This window comes from Dermacentor silvarum, chromosome 9 (genome assembly GCF_013339745.2).
Source record: "Dermacentor silvarum isolate Dsil-2018 chromosome 9, BIME_Dsil_1.4, whole genome shotgun sequence".
NCBI lineage: Eukaryota > Metazoa > Arthropoda > Arachnida > Ixodida > Ixodidae > Dermacentor > Dermacentor silvarum.
Window position 1 is genome coordinate 134,300,872 of NC_051162.1, and position 21,638 is coordinate 134,322,509.

Below are 21,638 nucleotides of genomic sequence, written 5' to 3' on the forward strand. Positions count from 1 at the left end.
CAACGCTGTGCGCCGGCATGCGGCGCCCCTAGGAAACTTCCGGTAGCCGTTCCTTTTGCTCGTTTTTGCTGGTATTTGTTCGCTCGCGCGCTCGTCCTGCGCATATTCTGTGTTATTTTTTGGGGGTATATCAATATAAGTGCGCCTTGTGGCATTCAGTGTGTTGCGTGACGGCGAGTAGCTCTTGAAGCATCGACTGTTTTCATTACGCTTACTCGTCAACGGTGTTTTTCAAATCTGGGAGCCTATCAAGAGCTCCCAGATTTGCTCTGCTCACTTCATCCAAGGTACGTTACTACGTAGAGTAGCCGGACTGCTATAATGCTGAATAATAAAAGTGCTACTGCACCATTGTTCTGGCCGTATGTCGTGTAACTCATGCGAGAGCAGCTCGACTCTCGCCCCGAGTTTGCCCGCTCGTCCAGTTTCTTGCCTCGGCGTGGATCGCCATGCCACGAACATGAGTTAAAATTATTGTTTAGCGGGTGCCATGCTGCCGCCGTTTTCTTTTAATGTTTTCATATCTGGGGCACAAGTGCACTTCTACAGCTTTACTACCTAGGTACATGTGCGCATTGGTTTATCATGTTGAACGTCCTAAAGCGACTCCGGCTATGACGGACGCCGCCGTGGAGGGCTCCGGATAATTTCGACCACCTGTGGCACGACATAGCACAGTACGCGGACCTCTAGCATTTCGCCTCGATCGAAATGCGACAGCCGGGGCCCAAACGGAGTCTTTCGGGTCAGCAACCGGGCACGGTAACCGCTGAGCCACCGCGGCGGCATGTGAGCATTCGTATTGGTATCGCAGAGCAGAATCGCAGAAAAGTTAGCGATTTCCGTGCATGCATGTAGGAAGTTTCGGCCACATTCTAAAAGCATTTACGAATTAACGGAGGCCAATTATGGATTGCAATCGTGCCCAACACTACAGGTTTCATTTTGTTAGAAGTGTGGTAAATTCGTGAGCATTTAAGTTAGTCCCGCTTCAGTCGACCTAGGCTTCTTGCACTAAATGACTTTTGAGAATGTACAGTTATTTATGAATGCATATTGAAAAGCAGAAACAAGGCATATGACGCAGAAAACATGTGCATGTACACATGCGCAGCTTACCACTTCATCCTCCATCTTGCAGCAATAAACGTGCCATTGCGAAATGCAAAAACGCCCGTGTGCTTGTGTTGTAGGGCACGTTAAAGAACACCAGGTGGTCAAAATTAATCCGGAACCCTCCACTACGGCGAGCCTCATAATCAGAACTGGTTTTGGCACGTAAAACCCTAGAAAGAAGAAAAAAAGTGCCATTAAAGTTTTTCTAGTTTTCGGCAGTCCCATTACCTGCCTTGAAGACAACAGTCTGCGTTCATTGCATGTCCTCACTAAGATGCTCCGCTTGTTGCTCCGTGGTTGTAACTGAGGGAAGGTGTTTGGAGCCCGGCGAAAACGAAAATTGCACATCATCGTCCAGCGGATCGGGCAGCTCTCTGCAACTAAACATCAGCTTTTGGCGATACCGATCTTTTGCTTCGGTGCTAAGCGCCTTAAAGTAGTCGCTCGTCATGTCGACAATATTCACGATGTAGAATCAGCTCATCACAGATTCCACCAAGCAGTGCAAACATCGACACGCCGGCCTCACGTCGCGCATGCCTTCAAACAACATAGCCGGAAGTGCTTCTAGCTCTCCTGCCGGAAGTTCCGATGGGGCAACCAATCAGCGGCAAGCTAGGTTTGTTTGTAAACGCTGAAACCGTGGGTCGGCGCAGTGACGTCACGGCTAAGCTCCGCCTCTGCGCAGCTACGGCAACCACACCGGAGCCACACCAGCTATAGCTGCCAAATGTTTCACATGGCACCTATTCTTACAATGCGTGAAATCTACGTAATTTTTTTTTCACGGCTCGATTCTGTTCCATTGCTGCCTTTTTCTCAATTACTTATATCCAGTACACTGTTTATGCATCTTTGTGTTTTTATTTATCAACCATTTTTCTGCCGCTTTCCAATCTACTAGCGCGATATTTACTGGTTCCTTTCAATGTTTTTGTTCCGATACCTGGTCGCGGTCCGGCGGTAGAAAATGAGAACACGGCCCTATGTTTCCTTTTCACCATGCATGGCCAAGCGGCGTCGTTCACTCACCTGTCGACCGTCGCCCTCCTCGTGTTGTTTCCATTCCATGATGTATTTTGGTCGGAGGACCACGTGCCACATCCTTCAGCATTACCGGTGTGCGGGGCAGGCCCACAACAAGCTTGCGGACTACACGGCCAAGAAATGCAAGCACTTTTTGGCCCTGGCGGAGGACTGCGGATCTTTAGGGCAACTGCGCTTGTTCCGACAACACGTCAAATTCTACCGCTGAAGGCGAATGAGCACCGTTATTGTAAGCAAAGAATAGTTACCGAGCCCGCCCAGTGCATGTAATGGTACGCGCTGGTGTCCTCGGCACGATCACCATGACGCGGCCACGCTCGGCCCACTTATCACGTGGCTGGCAGAACCGGCCCGCCACCTTGTCGCCTCGATAGAAAGTACATCAGCCACGGCTTTTCACGTGAGATTGAATTGATCGCTAGCAGCACGCACGTGACAACCTGCTGGGACTATACGTCATATACGTGATGTTGCGGCATCCAATAAGCAATCGGCATCACCGCCACGCGCACGATTGCGTCAACATAGTTTGGGAAGCAAAGGGACAACTTTATATAAAGCTGTTTATATAGTTATAAAGTTGTTCATTTCTTAATAAATGGCTGGTGCTTTGTGTTCGCGACTCTACAGGTGCGTGCGCGTGCATCCCGACATCGAGCCAGTACATGCGAAAACAAGTAATATCGATCGTTCACGATGTGGACACGTTTCAAAGACGGAGCTTTGGATTTTGCAAAACGCTCCGCGGTCCCGTCGACCCTGACGCGGGTATTATTGTAACTGATGGCGCGGACGGTGGCGTCAAATGTGTTTTCTCGAGTCATTTCGACTATGTTTCATGATCGGAACAACGAATGGCTTGCGGAGTTAAAATTTGCAGCGAAAAGCCTTGCACAAAGCTTTCATTGGAACAACTTGCGAAGGTGATTTAGCATAGCAAGCTATAGGATGTCTACAAGTGTTCTTTAGCGCAAGAATGCACAAGCCTGAGTGCCCCTGAAGGGTTATTGTTTCAGAAAAGTGAACGTGACAAGAACAGATTGCTCGCTCCTTACAATAAAATTGAAAGTGCCATAGACAGCGCCTGTGTTGTTTTGTCTGTCTGTGGTACTGCTGCACTGTTTTTATCCGATTAAGGTGTGTGGATGACCATTTTTCAGTAAGAAATTCATAAGAGGTTATCGAACGTTTACGCTAAAACGCTAAGAAACAGTTCACAGCTACGCCTATCGAAGTCAAAAGTTTTCATTTTCATTGCCACAGAACTTAATTTCGATCACTTGGGTAACATTAGTTTTCAACACAGTCTTGGGTTATCTGTGAGCGTCTCATAGAGTTACTTTTTTTTACGTACGTGAGTTGGGAGAACATGCCTTTATCTGCAGAAGCAAGGTGGGCTCATTGGTTCGTGCCTGGCTGAATCAGATGCGTATAGAGAAAGTAAAGCTTATACACACTGCCGCGGTTGTTCTTGATGATGATGATGAGCTACAAACCTGCAGTGCAGGATGGGCCGGGGACAGGTGGTTGTAGGAAACGCAGAGATCATAGCGCCTGCAGGAATGAAACCAAAAACTAGGAAAGGTAAGAGCGGCAACAAAACAACAGTGTATGTAGTTTAATAGTCATACCAGCTGATTGGATGATTACGTTGAAAGGAAACAGCAAATTAAATGAAGCATCTCGGCCGAGAAAAATTTCGAAGAAACCTACTGCCGAAACCTGAAGGGAGAGTAAGACCAAAGCGCCAAGTTTACGAACCGGAGCTCAGGAAGCCTCGCTTGTGGCGTCGGTTTGCGCCCTCTCTGAGAGATATACAGCAACGCTTATTGCGGTGGTCGATGCTTTCAAAAGAGGGCGCCACGTCATCGCGTGAACTAGGGAGCCTACATTCGCATGTTCATCCACATCACTACGGCACTCTTGAGCGTGTGAGTGTATCAGGGGTCCCAGCGTGAACACGAAGGGTGTACATTAAAGTGATTTTCTGTTTTTCAGCGAAGCGGTTCGTCCTATTATATAGAAGCGTTCGAAACGTTATATATGCGTGTTTTCGCGGCCTCCTGAAAAAAAAACTCGATGAGTCATTGAGTTTATATTTGGAGCAAATGTGGAGAATTATGGACGATGTGCCGGCAATTTCTTTGACGTTGAGGTAATTAGGGGCCAAATGAAAATTGCAAAAATTTTGTTTTCTACTTGTTCGGAGGCGTCATGAGGTATGACATCATGAGGATGATGTTAGAAATCATAGTCATGAGCATGACTCGGCACAAATGACAATGACTCTCCGAAAAAAGATTAAAACTAAAGAAACAACTGGAACGTGGAGGTCCTAAAGCATCTGACAGACCGTTTGCACTTCGTGCGACCAAATTATCGAAAGAGAGGTGCTGGATCATGCACACCGAAAATGAAAACGTACCTACGCACAGTGCATTGGTGAGTGCGTGAGTATTTGGCGCGCAATTCCATCACTGTGCTGGAACACCCTCTCTACAAGCAGAATTTAGCCCCGGCCCTGCGACTTCTTCTTTTTCTTTTTTTTTTCTGTTCCCCAAATGCAGACTGCTGCTCCAGGAGCGCCATTTCGGACGGAAACAAAATCGCTGCTGAGGAGCTCAACAGGAAAGGGGTTTCAAACGGTGCTTCCAGGAACGGAAAGATTGGAACCAGTGTATTGTGTCTCATGTGGATTATTTCGAAGGTGACCACACTGATGTACCTGAAAATTTGTGAAATGATTTTTCAAGGTACTGCACGACCTCTTCGGACAGACCTGGAGTACAAAAAGCCCGCAAGCTTTCCCTAATGCCCTGGGGGAACCAAATGAGCCAGAAGTTTTATATTTAGTGAAGACGGGGGATCTTTTATGGTTGACCAGTACATAAAGATTGAAGTGAGTAGGTTAATTAATGCCTTTTCAGCAAATTGCATTACACATGTCTTCCAGAGCTTTTCTAGCGTATTTTACGAACCGCGTAGGAAATTTGCCCCATCTTCTAAAGGAACTCGCGCAGCAAGTTATCCTTGTTGCGCGAGTTCTTTCAGAATAGGCTCCGTTCAGTGAACAGAGGGCGCTACAACCGAATACGGCAAAACGCCGTGCAGCGCCAATGGTGGTAGGAATGTGAAAAAATGTCACAGTTTCGCCCTAAGGGCGAAGCAATGAATGCGATAGCAACACAGCAATGTCATACGAAGTAAGGTGAGCGGCTTTGGTAGCAATATGAATTGTAGTAAACATGAGCTGATTAAGTAAGCAGGTGTGCTGCGGCGTAAGTAGACCGACATGAAGAGAGACTCGATGACCACGAGAAGGAGCGTGTGAAACGGTGGTGTTGATGAGAAGCGCTTCCCGTGGGCAGCGCGTGCGAAGGGACACACCTGTAGTGCTGCACTGCCGATCCGGGCAGCATTGCATGTGTAGCGTGCGTTGGAAAATGTGGCCCGACTATTACTAACTGAATGAACAAGCGTGGTGTGAGCGCGCACAAACAAACATGAATAGATCACACTGAATGACTGCAGACAACGACTGTCAAAACGGTGGCAGCGAGCGCATACGCCGCCGCGGGCGAAGGTACGTGCGGTCTATCGCTTCAACGAAAACTGAGCGGCGAATGCACGGCGCATAAAGGTCAGAGCCGTGTGGAGATAAGAGACGGTGCGGGCGAGCGAGCGACGAGCGCGGTTGTTGGCAGAGTAGAAGTGCCCCCCCCCCCCCCCCCCGCCGCGCTCCCTCCGGCGCTGGCTTCCCGCTTCCTTGCTTGCGCGTGGGTGATTGAGTGCGTTCGCTCTCCGTGATAGCGCGCGTCCCCGCACGCTTCCGCTCGGGCATACGGCGCGCGGCGAAGATTTTATCTATAGGGAACCTCACGGCGACGGCGACGGCAGAAATCCGGTTGAAGTGTCCATATAATTGCTATCGCAATAAAACTGAGCCGGCCGCTCCGACCTCTGCGGCATCTACTGAACGTGTTCCAACGCGCGCGTGACGTTCAAAATATCGCGTGTGTTGTCTTGCGGCTTTAAGCCGATAAGCTGTATTAAAATATTACTTTCATGTGCCTATAGTCGACAAAGGAGAGAAGCTGCATGTGGCGGGCCACGTTTACGACGTGAAGGAGACCGACGGCACCGACTTGAGGGCGAAGTGTCACTCGCAGCAAGGGAAACAAGTGTACGACGTTTCCTTGCTGTCGTGCTTTTTGCGCCGTTCACTAAGTGTTTGGAGCAGATCCTGCTCGTCTGCTTCGGCATCCACGGCGAGCCGTCGTTCTCGCTGAAGAAAACAAGAGGAGCATGGTTGCGAGTACTACGCAGTTCATACTGACGACACAGTGCCCTATGCATGCGGCCGCAAGCAAGAGCGCCCATGCAGTAACCGAATGACTTCTTCACGGTACGGTAAACAAGGCAAACACGCCACAAAGCGCTGACAAGAGCGAGCAGTCTCACGGCAGGCGCCACTTGGTGAAGGCTTTTGAAGTTTAGATGTTATACGCACCACCACTACCCCCAATGTCAACGCAAACTGAGTTTACTTACTTCGCTGAAAGTCTCACAGAAAAACGCAATTTAACAGTTAATTACCGGACTACACGCATGCAAACAAATCGACAAAGATTCGCATGCAGCCTAAAAGAGCATTTGAGGCACAAATTCGTGCGTAAAATTTCGCGCTACGCAAGCTTGCTGTGCAAAACCTGCTCCATACACTTCAAACCGCGCTAAGCACACAAATACAGTTGCAGAACCTCAAGCAGCTAGACCTGGCTAGACCTTAAGGCATATAGTTACAATGACACTAGGAAAACGCTGTTTTCACAATTACTTAACTCTTCGAACAGCAACAATCCATCTTTTCCGTCGTTCTTGCTCCCACGGGCGGCCAGGAAATCAGTACAATTACACGCCAGGCTGGCCTTCGTGGCTGTGGCAGGCTTTTACACAGCAGTACCGGCACTTGTTCCTCTTCCGTACGCTTTCAGTCGATGGATTAGAATTAGTCGAGCTGAAGGATGACATTGTCTCAACGCCAGAAAAGACCGAACAACACCATCGACGCCACGCCTACGAATCGAGCCCGGGCGCTTTGGCCGTCTCATTATTGTTGGCGGCGCTGCGACAGATGGCGCAGCAATCGCAGCAAACTTCAATGAGCGGAGCCTATAGGGCTAATATTATGAGGCATGTGTGGACAAAGTTTAATAACCGCCAGTTAAATACCGGCTTTGCGAGAAACTTGCTTAACCAAGTACTCTAAATCGTTATAGGGCCATTATGTACAATATTTCCCAGATTTCTACAGGAACTCAACGTGACACCACGTTCATATTCGGTAAAATGGGGCCCACGTTAGGGTTGATGTGTGGAGAAAGTTCAACGTTTCTGGTTTAACTATATATAATCGCTTCGGATAGTTAGTGAATACTCGTATTCTGCCTATTTTCATGCGTGAAAGTTCGTAGTACAGCAGGCTTCCTCGGTGGACTAAACGAAGCACCTTATTTACAATTGATAACGGTAAGGGCAAATATATGGGTTATGTGTTGGCGAGGTTCAAAGCGTGTGGGTAATATATTTAGGACATTTGCAGCAAATTACGTAATCAAGCGCTCCAGGGAGTTTTATAGGTGCGTTCTGCGAACGGTGCAAAATTTAGTCCGCTTTCTGGGAAACCTGCTACCGATATATTTTTTTTTTTTTTACCAACGACTCGAAAGCGAGATACAGCCGTTATCGGTCCTATTCTATTGTCCCGAAAGAACGCTACCACGCACCAATATCGGTTCTGTTTTATTGCACATGAGTTGCTGTGGAGAGAGTGAGGTAGAGAGCAACTCGGCTACAGCATTTCTCCATGTTACGTAGCTATAAAATAGAGAAATAAATACCAATAAAATAACTAAATAAATTAGAAAATGAAACTAATAAAGATAACGCGGCAGTGGAGGGCTCAGTTGTCGTTTGTACATTCCGGTAAGCGAATGATGTTACAGTTTGTAGTCCTCATTAAGTGGTTCAACAGTCCTCCACGTACTAAATGGATGGTTGCGTCCACAGCACAGATCACAGGTGCGTCACTTCATACATAGCTGTACAGGACTACTTATCCCAAACACTCATCTAATTCCGTGTCCACTAAAATGACTTTTAGGAATATGTTCGCCTATTGCTGCACATCACTTTCTCACCACCGTCCAAATAATTTTTGTATTGCAATGGCGCACTTTTTCAATCTTCCTAGATTTCCTTCGCATTTGGGGGAAATGGGAACACGTTAAGCACACTGTGGGGTGAAACTATAATGTTTCTGGTTTAATTATGAGGTTTGCAAATTATTTATATTTCTCAGCTTTCTACCTATATTAATTAATACGTTCCGAGGCACACGATATAAGTTTCCCTGATGTCTTAGAGGAACTAAAGGAGGTACCTGTTTTATATTTCGCGAAAATGAGAGAAGGTTATGTATAGGTGATGTGTACGGAATGTTCAATGTGTGTGGGTTAATTATATAATTTGCAGTAAATTACACATCCAAGCACTCCGGAGCGTTAAAGGTGCGTTTTATATGAGCGGCACGGAATTTCTTCCGCTGTGAGAACTACAACTGCCACTAAAATCAAATTTAGCGAAAATGGGTGGAACATTGTCGCCAATGTGCATACGAAGTTATATATGTGTAGCTGGATTACAGCCTTTCTAAAAAAAGAGAAAAAAATCTTCCTTCACCATGTATTCGAAAATATTGTACGGCGACCGTTATCTGCAATGTTTCCCGGTGTTCTGAGAGAATTCTACTTCACATCTTGTTCACATTTGGTGAAAATGGGTGGCATGCTACGTGTAATGTGTGGCGAAACTGTGACGTTTCTGGCCGAATTATGAGCTTTGCAAACAATTATTGAAGCCTCAGTTTCTCTTTACATTTTCATGTGTTGTGCGATCCGCCCGCGGTGCCCTTAGTGAACAAAACGAGTATATAGATATTTCGTGTAAATAGTAAGCAGGTTATGTGTAGACAAACATTATAGTTTGTGGGTTCATTACGGCCATTGCAGTAAGTAACTTACGCAAGCTCTCCAGAGCGTTATAATCGTGTTTTAAGAACGGCGCACAGTTCAGCTGTTGGAACAATTGTAGCAGCCACCGATATCGAAGTCGGTGAAAATGGGGGATGCGCATGTGAGTGAAGTATGGCGTTCGCTAAAAAAAATTATTTAAAAAGCGCTCAAAAACCTTATACGTGAGTAACGTTTTAATTTTAAAGAGTGTGGTTTAATGACAGGCAGAAAGGTGGAGCTTCGAGCCGTTTGCCAAGAACAGATAAATGCGAGCGACAACCGGACAAGTTACAAAGCCATTATTAGTGCTGCGCCCATAGTTGAATCAAACACGCGCTTTCCCAATATGTTCCGTTTGAATTATCCAAGGCGTTCACGGGCCAGAAAACCGATGCTATCGTCTTGCGTGTTCGTTTAACGTTTCAACAACATTCACAAATATGTGCTTACACGACAGCGCATCGGGAGTGGGCGTCAATCAAAGTTGTTTAGATCTTGGAACACCGCCGCTAACGAAGTACGTCGTTCGAGGCTTTGTACTCGGCCGGTACAAATAGCACGTTGCTTTTCATCGACACATTTATAAGGAGCTGATAATAACTTCATCAAGGCTTGGCGGTGCAATTTCTTGACATGCTGCCGGTAGAATCACGATATCGGTATTCGGCGCAGATACACACTTCTTATCAATTCTAGCGGTGAAAGCAGTAGCGTTTTCTGTCTGACTCATACTTAAAACGTGAAATTGCAATGGCCCTTTTTTCCTCAATTTTTTACATGGGACGTTCATGAACGTGGAGAAGAAAGCGCAACACCGAATCTTCAGAACATGCCAGGAACCTTTCGGAAAAAAATTCCAAGAGCATCTGAAGTCATTCGATAATGGATGAAAAACTGAGGGACCATCTGTTTCTCGGTCAAGTCGGAAGACTGCTTCTGCACATTGCAGCTGGAGCTCATCGACCTGTTAACAGGAGCTAATGGGCGTGCCGAGAAAGCAGCCGGAAGCATAGCTTTAAGAATGACTTGAAACTGTATTCTCTCTTTTAAGGCCCCTAAGTGCGTGAGTAGAACTTAAAAAAAATGTGTTTGAGAGTTGGCAGTGAAAATATTTGACGGGACAGATTGCCTTATTGCCTTACCGCAAGCAAAAGACGCAATGCTTCCCTCTAGTGTGCGACCGGTGTGGCTCCTAGATAACTTTGTTCTGGCCCTCGCTGGCTTTCAGGCTCTGCAGCCGTGTAAAGATGACAACTGGTTGTGATTTCGTTCGGCAAGTTAATGGCGTCCACCACCGTCTGCCATTGGAACAGCTACGAGAACACTTACCTGCTCGGATGCATCGCGTTATATCTTGACGCTCCAATCGTCCTCGATCGCAACGTCACTCACGAAGATCACGTGGAACACAGCGTGAGAGCATCGCAAAATAAATGTAGCAACTTCTTGGGTTTCTTCGAAACAGTGGGCTTCCAGGCGTCGATTATAGACCCTGAAAGGGGCGCTATAGGATGACCTGGAATGCCACGCTAAACCGGCCTTTTGCGACAGCGCCATCACCATGGGAAAAAGCGAAGAGCGCGGCACCCTAGGTGATAGACACGTGCTGCCACGCCGTTATGTCTTTTCCTACTGGAAGGCACTAAGGTGTTCATGCGGACGACTACGACTGTGGATGTCACGGGAAGCGGCAAAGTTCACCGCCGCCTCAGTGTTCATTACTCTGCTCTCAGCGCGCCAACATCCCCGACGCTGCACTGGGTGGTTGCGCGGCAGCTCCGGCGAGCCAGCGCGCGTCCCAGCCCCTGGGAGGCTTCTCATTCCCAGCGGCACATCCGTTATATACGTGCGCCGTCTTCACCGCACTTCCCGATCCTCCAAGAATGGAACGAGGCGTCCCGAAGGTGCGTACAACGTTCGCGGCGGTGTGGACATAATGGGCAGTGGCGGTGTTCGCAAAAAACCGGTTCCGGCGTAATTGTTTCTTCGACGTAATTAAAACAGAGAGAGGAACTTCATCATTACGTCGGCCAGTATTCATTAAACCACCGCGTTTCGCGGCGCGCAATCTCGGCGCGCGACTGCTTCGTCTCGTTCTGTGTGCGCAGCCGCCGACCCATTCAGTACCGGCCGGGCGTGGTCCAATATATACGTCGTATACTCGCCGATTCACAGAGCGGTGCGCCGTCCGCGCGACCAGGCGTGCACTTCCGGCAAAGCGCATCGCTTCACACGGCGCCGTCATATTGCCGCCGTTGTGAGGCGCCAGTGGCAGCAAAGTGACTCAGCGTTTGAAACACGACCGAAGGCTTGCTCTTTCCACAATGTCCTCGCCATTCTTATCACATGCGTTCACAAACTTCTGGCAGTGGCCCTCCATAAAGCCCACCCTATCTATTTTCCTATGTCGAGTTTGCTGCTGCAAAATTCAGATTTAAGCGCGGAAAACTTTACGCAAAGCCCATAGCGGTGTTTTTTATACGCTTAAGCAAAATTTTAGTTGTGGATATTTGAGAAAACCAATTACTAATTAATTAGTATACAATTTATTTTTACTGAAATAACATTTCATTGCCTACTCTGTTAAACCCAGAAACAAAGTTGAACAAGTATTTTTTTTTCTTCACATGGAATGGTGTTCGGGCTTTGTGGAGATAGAAGCCTCAGTGTTTTCCATTCCTTTTTCACAGCTTTGCCCAGGCATCTCATGCCCATCACGCGCTCGTTCTGCCCGAAATGTCTCTTGGTTTGAAGTCACAATGAAACGCTGCCCCCATTTTACAGTGCAACGGAATTCATATACGAAAAATGATTGAATGTTTGCTAGAAGGGCTGCTGCTATAGTTCTTTTTTTATATAAGAATAAACGCTGAAGTGGTCGATGTCTCTGCAGCCAACTGCGCCAAGAAACCACACGGGCCTGAATGCTAGCGAGCTGTTTTCCCTAAAGACCGAGCTTCTTTAGGATAGTGGTTGCTAATTGCAAGTACGTACAATGCTAGCGGACAGAGCATAAATACGGCTATCCAGCTTTTCCGTGCAACTAAGCGATTGCGCCCGCAATTAGCAAATACTAGTGTTTTAGCAGAGAACCGAAATCAGCTGACAATAGAAATCAGAGGCCCACAAGGTTCAAGAGCGCTATGACAGCTGCATTAGGAACCCTTCCGCGTCTCTCTACACGTTAAAGTGATTTTGCTTTCACAGGCAGTGTACATGGTATCGTCCCCGGATTTTGACATGCGCGCTTCTTGTTCATTTCACTGGTTGCTTCTATCTGCTTATTTCGCTTCGCTTTCTGTGGGGAGGCAAGAATGCGACGGAACAGTGCGTCAGTAGATAGCCAGCGCTCCACCATGTCTCGTTCCTTCGTATATATGCTCCTACTGCAAGTATATTGCACGCCTCCCGTTGCTTGGATATATGAGAGAGGCATCCACCTCGACCTTTTGAGTGCCAAGGACCAGCATCCGGAGTGAGGCCCGCATTATTTTTTAACTAAATCGAAGAGAACAGGTAAGAAGTGCACAGGCTGCATTTCAGCTCCATCGAAATGCACCCTCGGCGGCTTCGCGCTCAGCAGCAGAACGCCGTGAGCCACCGTGGTGGGTGTAGGCCGCTCTGGTGCTTTCCAGCATTTTTTTTTTTTTTAAAGAGACTCAGAGGGTCTTCATTTAACGTAAAAGAAAAGACAAGTTTAAAATCTCATGTAGGTGTACTCTTTCGAGAGGCACTATAGCAGGGCGAACAATAGGAAATGAGAGAGAGACACAGAGAAAGTCAGCAGGAAACAACACGACAGTGCTAATTGAGATGACGTTTTCTTTAATATTTTCCTCTCGTAATCCATCTCTGTCACGCATATGTACAAAAGAACGAAGGGAAACGTGGTCACTCGAAACAAGAATAAGTTCAGGTAAAGATACCGAAATGAGAAACAACACAGAGCGTGACATCTTTCTTTTTTTTTTGTTTGTCCTTTTCATTTCTTCGTGGTCTTCGCCATCCACTCAGCCGCTTCCGAAAGTGATTCAGGCACGCGCACAAGCAGTCACTCAACACGCGCACAGTGGACGTCACCCACGGAAGGTACACTCTCGCAAATCACTCGCTCGCTATCGAAGAAACACAAAAAATAAACCCAGTAGCATCTACGGTGTCCACAGTTCAAAAGTGTCAATAAAATTATACACGAACGTCAAAGCAACACAGATGGCACGTTAACCAGAACACTTCAAGGTTGGGAGGTGAATAAAGATGCATGAAACGATATGGATGAGCGCAACTACAACGTAAAAGCCAGAATATTTCGTTGGCGCTTTGTTCTACTAAGACATGACAGGGTTCGCATTCTGAAATGACGACTTCCGGCGCTGCTCTAAATTTCATATGATGGTACATTCGGCGCGATGGTGCAATGATTTTTCTACCCATCTTGTCAACACAATGGACAAGACATGGGCGTTTAGGCTTCCGCTATAGTTCCACCAAAAGATGTGGTGATCAAAGAACAAGTGCTTCGTCACCGCTGGGTTCTGGGGGAATTCCGGCATCCACTAGCGCTCATTGTCGCTTTGGCGAGCTGATCAATACCAACGGAGAAATTGAAAACTCGCTCTTGAGCAGCCACACATTTGACGCCGGATCTCTTGCGCAATGGAACGTATACTCATGTAGCAACTTGCACCGCAAGCGATGCAAGCGCAGACTGTCGCGGTGCACCAAAGTCATGGTCTCGAAAATCGCGCCCCGCGAAGCGACAACGGCGAGCGGATACCTCGGAGGTCGTGCACACCCGTTGGGCTTGCAGCGTTTTTGTGAAGTTCGATAGCGCTGCATATCTCCTCCCGATCTCTTTCAACCACGAGAACACCGATTTGTCACCCCAACTTTTCGGTGCTCAGTGAAGCTGGCCGGCTCACTTTTCGTCCCACCATATTTTACAGACACCAGGCCTATCGCAACGTCGAAGGAAGTACACAACTCAGAATGCGACCCGCATACCAGTAGAGCAGTCAGGTTCACGAACCTTTCCGACAGCAAGAACTGTGACGTCATTAGTCGTCTTCACATGCGCCGTCATGAGACTGGCCTGCTCCCGTGCTTATGAACAGTTCTTGCGGACGAATGACCTCCTGAAAGGCAGCAAAGGCCGAGTACACAACGCAAAGCGCCTAGAATCGGTTTCGAGCAATGGCTGAACGAGAAGCAACACAAGAAATTCCGTGCTACAGATGTTCAAAATCGTCAAATTGGCCGGTCCGTACAAGCTAATGGCTTTCGTCATAATAAATAAAGTAGCTAGTTCCAGCACCGTCTCATGTGTCTTTCTCATACGTACTGTGTGGCTTGGCGCAAACAACCATAGTGTTCGCTTCACTTCGAAATAACCTCTGGGTCGTCCGAAGAGAGAGTGCCGCAGTTACCGGAAGCTCCAAGTAAATCATGCTAAAAATACGTGGCTTTACGTTGCGCGGCAGTCTTCTAATAGTTTGCAGTCGTCATAGACATGCAGTTTCACACCGTCAAACCGGCACAGGCCCGCGTCGAAGCACTCCACAGCACTTCGTCGGCGGACCATTAAAAAGCCTCTAAACATCGGCAGGGCATCGTGAGAAACACCCCGAAGAAACACGGTGCGGGACAATAACATTTTTTTTTTCTTTAGAGTAGCGCAAACGCCACCGGTGCGAATGTTAGATTCGTGCGACTGCACATGCGCGGCAGCACCTCAAGTTTGATCGCGACGCACCTCGCCCTATCAGCCTTGGGTCAATCACTCAGCGCAACGTAATGCCACATCTTCGAAACGGAGGCGCTAAGAAAAAAAAAAAAAAATCGACTAATGACTAGAGCCTTCGTGCCGCCGTTACTATGACATCTTTCGCAGTTGGCGTGTTCGCGACATGTGTGCAATATAAAAGTGAACGCCCTTCTAGTTCGCAAACGAAGGCAATACCAGGAACATGCACGCAAGGATGTTCCCGTATTTGCCGTATGGTATCTTTTTGTTTCCATTATAAACAAAACCAAGCTCCCACTCTTTTCTTATTTTTGTTTCGTCGAACGCTCCCTTAGAACTAAGACATTGTAAGATTTTGACGCAACACTAAAAATATGCCTACTTCGTTTCAAATACAACGTAATGGTCGGTTTTGCTCCGCGACAAATAACCTGCATCCGCCTTAAGCGAACAGTTGTGTGCAGGCCCTTGGCTCCGGCTCACCTTGCAGGATCTTCTCGTAACAAGGGCGACGGATACCTAAAGTTGTGACCACTCAAAGAAATAAAAGTGCCAAGTGTACCATTAGTCTAAGGCCTAAATGGTCTTGCAGCGCCAAATTTAGAGAAACCTCGAAAAGGCAAGACAAGTACGATAAATGCCGCACGTCTATTAATCGTGAAACTGGTTGCGTACATGATTATAGTAGTCAAGCAAATTATAGTTTGCTGCTAGATTGATGCACATAAAAGTGCACAACGTTTGTTCTGCAGCGATCGAGATCATAATGGAATTACAAAAAAAAAAAAAACTGTGTTACGCACAAGAGAAAGCTAGATGCGCTTGTCACGGCGCGTTAGTCGTATGCTCCAATGACGTCATAATCAAACGCTTAAAACCTGTTATGAGGGTAGTCGTCTCTCACGTTACGGCAGATAGACCGGTAATGGCACGCACTGAGATCACACGACCACGTCACGCGAGACCGTCCAACGTCGTCAAATTTGAATAAATATACTAGACATACTTTTTAAAAACCTTTCTGCCGCAGGTAAAAAGCGAATATTTGAACCGCATCATGGTTTTGCTCAAGTGGCGGAAAAATTCATCACTCTTACAGTCGCAAACAAATATGGGGCCACAGGCAGATTTAAATACTCGAAATATAGAATAGTCATAGAATATACACGCAACTTGACAAGACATGCGAGAGATGGAATTTAAATTAACAGAGATTTGTCGACTCAACTCATAAGCCCAGACGCACACACGCAATTGGTTCTAAGCTAACACCGCGAGCACGATTGCTGTGACGAGGTTTCTGATCACTCACATCCATCCACTCTTGAGCACTACAAAACTGCAAGGGTTTCCTCCGGGTCGAACAGGCCTCTGCGTCGCTTTGCTTACTTTTGTTTAGCTCTTTGCACATATTGCGGGCTCAGAACACGAATATACTTATTCCGAAGCCTGAAAACAACGCGTTGTCGTTGTATTTGTGCAACGAGAAAATGCGTGAGCGGACGAGTTTTGCCACAAGAACGAAAAGACATGATACCATTTGTTAACTATCGACCACAATGACTGTCGAGTAGAAATTTCAAAATAGCGGCAAACCTCGCCGATCCACCTTGCGATATATCCAGTAAGCTTTATCTTTCTTGCCACGCGACATTGGAAAGTACAACTGTGTTTGAAGTAGATGTGGGAGCAGCAAGTCCACGTATTTCTTTCTCTGAAGCGCGCGCTCCTGATTACCTCGGCGTAATTCGATTTTAAAACGAGGCGAACAAAGACGAAAGAGGGTTATCCAACCACGCAGGTTTCGGCAATGGCGTGCGAGACCCTCGTGCAAGCGAGGGTTGTCGACAGTATCACAAGGGCTGGTTCAACCTCTCCCGGCAGCGAAGAACGCGGGAAGAAGCAATTAAGCGTCACGTATGGGCCTCGTTACGGCAGCCGAGAACAACAGCCCGGCGTAGAGTGCGCTTAACCCATTTCCATCGCATCCTCCGCCGGTTCCTTGGGGTCGTTAACGCACATCTTGCATACTAAACAGGCAATAGGTCATTCCCCGCCGCGATAGAAACATTAACGGCGTCCACTGTGGAGCACTCGAGGGGCACACCAACGCCGCTCAATTTGAAAGAACGCGCTGGGCTGCTGCGCCGTCTGCAGAGAGAGCGACTCTGCAAGGGCGGTGAGTAGCATTTCTCAAGATAAAAAAATATTATGGGGTTTTACGTGCCAAAACCACGATATGATTATGAGGCACGCCGTAGTGGGGGACTCCGGAAATTTCGACCACCTGGGGTTCTTTAACGTGCACCTAAATCCAAGTACACGGGTGTTTTCGCATTTCGCCCCCATCGAAATGCGGCCGCCGTGGCCGGGATTCGATCCCGAGACCTCGTGCTCAGCAGCCCAACACCATTTCTCAAGAGGCCGTCGGCCATATTAAGAAGGACTTTCAACTAGCGGCCACGTTCATTGGCTGTAGTGACTGCGCGTCGTATACGCGATTCGGGAGGAGCCAGCTTGAAATATTTTAGGGAAAGCCGGAAATTGGCCACGGAAGTAGTGACGTGTGGAATTTTCCACAATTAGGATTTCCAACACTAAATACAAACTCCAAGAGGCTGCGTCGTGGCTCTGCAAGAGTGGATACTTGCGCACGGTTGAAAAGAAAATGAGACGTTAGTGGCGCAAACGCACCTGTGGCGCGTGGCTGTAAACGTTTTGGGGTCTTATCGCGGTGACGCAAGCAAACAAATTGACGTAAGCGTAGCTTCTCGGCACACATTATGCCCGATACTTAGAAGATACCGAATCAGTCGTCGGCGTCATGTGCAAAAATTTCGTTGCTCCAGGATCAAATACATTCAGGCGGCCAGAAGATGGGGAAAATTGAGTTCAATACTGCGCGCAGTGAAGCGCCAAGCGTTTTGCAGGTCCGCCAAAATATCTCGTCACTCGCGGAGTGGCTTCGACATTCTTCGCGATGACAGTAGGTTATACCTCATGTATCAACTCTGTATGCAATGCTCCTAGGGCGTCACCATGCTAGCATGCCCATCGTGAAACAATATGGAATAATGTAAAAAAAAAAAAAAATGAAAAACGTTGATATGCTCCCATTTGTGCTCGACAGAGCGCTCTCTGTCACTATTGTTAGCTCACGCGGTTCAGTGAACGTCGATTGCAGGACACCTGCAAGGCAGAACTTGCGGAACGAAGAGGCGTACCGAACGAACAGGAGGCCGCGGCGACACCCCTGCTTGCCACTCCCTAAGGTGCAACACAACCGTATACACGCACACTCATTCGCTGCATAGTTTCTGTAAGATATTTAAATTATCTGAATACGTTACTACTACTAGTGTACGCCGAAGGTGCAAGACTTGGTCACAATGGTGAGTCTGCACCGTCAGCTCGTCCTAAGACGACTGCACGGCTAAAGGCCGCGCTATCGTGGGGTTGGGACAGACGCGGAGGACTCAGACGAGAGAAAGCGTTCTTTGCCCCCGAGTGTTCAACACCGATGAAGAAATAGAGCAGCGAGAGCGCATATTGCGTAGCGTCCGTGCTTCGCTCGAGGGAGTGATTATTGCGAAGGAGAGTTAGCTGCTCTGCGCAGACTGCGTACATCGCCGGCTTGACTCGAAGGGCTACGCCGGCCACATGGCGTTCGATGAGAAGGCAGATGGAGAGGGAAAATCGAAAGACGACTCTCTAGTTCTGAGAAACAGTTCGACGACTAGGGTGGTACCGCTTTCGATGCTTCGAGGACAATTGGACTTGTTTGCGGGGCGACAAATGGAACGGTGTTGCCTGCCTAGACTGGCACATACGCTAATAATTTAAACAAAGGGGAGGGGGGAACTGGGTTGCCCGCTGTGTAAACCTCCCGTAGCTCATGCTTAGGCAGGCGAATGAAACAAGAAAAAAAAAAAAAGAAGGAACACGCAACATGGTCGTTCGAGGAGGCGCATCCATTTTTCGAGCACGCCCCCGAGCTCGAAGGAAGCAAGTCCCCCGTTTCACCTACAACGTCAACGCACTCAACGGAAGCGTCTTGGTACGCAGTGGTCGAGCACATGGCACCTTCACGCGCAGATCACGTGCACAGAGTCCGACCACTCTGGTCGGTCGGAAACACGGGCCTAATGTCACCGTAAGAGGGCACCACCGAAGCCTCCTTGGCCGATGCCACTGTCCGAGCACCTTGCCCCGGCTTTGCGGCAGCAGCCACCCTGGCCCCACCGCCGATGGTGTACGGTCCCGCCGCCGTGACGTCGTCGTCGTCGATGGACGCGTAGATGTTCTCGGCGTCTCCTTCGGCCGCATTGTCCTCTTGGACGGCGCCGCACGGCTGCAGAAGGAACGTCGAGAAGGGTGCGTTGGGCGCCGCCGGATACTGGCAGTCGGGCCCCATCATAAACCCTGCCTGCGACGCCGCAGTGGGCGGCAGGCCGAAGCCGGAGTTGGCACCGGGCGCCGGCTCCGGAGGCGAGCTGTCCTGGTGCGGGTGCTGCATCAAATCCACCGAGCTGTACGGCCCCGGGTTCCGCTGGTCGAAGGCCAGCGCCGACTTGCTCAGGTAGTAGTTGTGCTTCGCCTGCAGTCCGCTCGCGTTGTTGCGATTGCGCTCCAGCGAGTGGCTGTGCTTGGCCGCGCCCCTGGCCTTCAGCCGCCGGTTGCCGCTGGCCCTCGGCTCGGCGTCCGGCGGGCACAGGTCACCGCCCGTGGAGCCCTGCAGGCTGCTGCTGGCCGACTCGGGCGGCCTCGGGTACTCGCCCAAGCTGAGCTCGTCCTCGGCGAACTCGTCCTCGCTGCCGAGGCTCCTCGCTTCGTCCTCTTCGCTGTCCTCGCTGTCGTGGTGACGGTAGCCCCCCCTCCTGGACTTGGAGCGACCCGACACCTCCTCGTAGATGGGGTTGAACTGCTCGCTGTTCGCCCCGCGGTGCGAGCGGCGCGACGACGTCGTGCCCGTGCGGCTGTTGGGAGCCTTGTGCGACGAGCGCTGCGACGTGCCTGGCGCTGACCGGCGGCCGCTCCCCGTCGAGCCTGCGTGGTGTCCGTGCAAGGTGGCATGCTGCGGCGTACGGTGTTGCTGCGGGTGGTCCTGAGGCCGCAGGCTAGCCGGCCGGAACGTGTAGTTGGTCTGCGTCAGCGGGGCGAGGTGCGGGGCGCCGTAGCTGCCGTACTTGACGTCCAGCAACTGCGACAGGGAAGAAAGACAACGTGCGTGACCCTTCAGCGCTTAGCAATCACACGATACCCGAAATGGCCACGTGCGTTATATTGGGCGGCACAGTAAACATTAAACAACACACAGGTTCACAGCAAGTTGGGGACTTGATAAACACAAGAGATGTCGCTGGAACCGTTTTGAGAAGGTCTTTGTCGGAAACGGTCGGCTATAGTCACCGTCAGGACTCCATAGAGAACTTAAGTTAGACCACGGTAGAACTTAGTGAGTTACTAGTACACCCTTGTACACCAAGATACAGCTGACAAGAAGACACGCCGAGAAATATTGACCGATAATCTTTGCAGGGAGAAAAATAAGAGCTGATCTGAACGCTTCGCGAACAGAAGTGATGTGTAAAGCACTTCTTCACACCGAAGATGCCTACACTCAATGAGTCCTACATCGCAGACAGTGCTTGAAATCTGCAGACTCATCTTACGTAAAATGCATTCCAGGTCAAATGCGTGCATAAAGTAGTCGGTTCACCGTGACGGGTTGCTGGATGCAAAACCCCAGGCCACGGATTCTCCCTCATTTATGTTCTAAGAGATTAGGCCCGCATTGACAATTTTTTTTTGTGGCGAGAGCTACATTGGCCGTATTCTCACCGTTTCGCTGTGGCCGGTGGCCACCCAGCCAGCTGAGCCATTGCCTAGCAAGCGCCGCTCGCCGCGCCATCTGTCATGACATCAGAGGAGGAACCGGTGAAACCGCGAGCTGAGCCGTTGCCTAGCAACTGCCGCAGCTGGCAGTGCCGCTCACCACGCCATCTGGCATGACGTCAGAGGAGGAGCCGGTGAAACCCCACGTTGGAACAGAGCAGGAGCCGGCGTTGCATCGTATATATAGAACGGGCGGCTCGGTGGGATTCATCGGCAGATATGCAAAGTGAGCCGGAGAGCCTAAAGAAGCCAGGCTTCGTCGTCGGAACGAAACCAGGAGGAGGCAGCGAGCCGAGGAGACGGAGGAAGAACGAGCCACACGCCTCGAGAAGCGTCGTAAGTACGAAGCTTCCAGGCGAGTGCATTCAGATGAGGATGGTTCGTCGTCTAGTTCAGGAACTCGTGCCAGGGCCGCGGATCAACGACGGAATGAAACCAGGAGGAGGCAACGAGCTGCGGGGACAGAAGAATAACGTGCTCGGCGTATCGAACAGAGACGGCAGAGTGATGCAGCTCGGAGAGCAGCGCGCCTAGCCGCCGATACAACGCAGTTGGAGGGCGTGAAGGCTCGCCGTGTGACGGACCATGTGATTCGGCTGGCTGAAAGTTCAAGTGCGACGCGCATGTTCCAAACGGACTTTACAGACAAACCGTTTGGATTTGCGTGTGACGTTTGCGAAAGACTTTGGCATATGCGAGATTTGAGTGCGGTGAGTAGCGCAATGCGTGAAACACTTGGTTTAGCCGTACCTGAGTGGGGTGAG

The 21,638-nt window shown here is 49.2% G+C and overlaps 1 protein-coding gene across 1 annotated transcript in view; it reads right to left on the reverse strand.

Moving 5' to 3' along the window:
* Positions 1 to 13,044: 13,044 nt before the first annotated feature.
* LOC119464412 (uncharacterized) overlaps positions 13,045 to 21,638 on the reverse strand; it is a 221,800-nt gene continuing 213,206 nt past the window's right edge. The window contains exon 5 of the mRNA XM_037725366.2: positions 13,045 to 20,179. Within this exon, the coding sequence (XP_037581294.1) occupies positions 19,076 to 20,179 (1,104 nt within the window). The 3' untranslated portion in view covers positions 13,045 to 19,075. The remainder of the gene's footprint in view (positions 20,180 to 21,638) is intronic.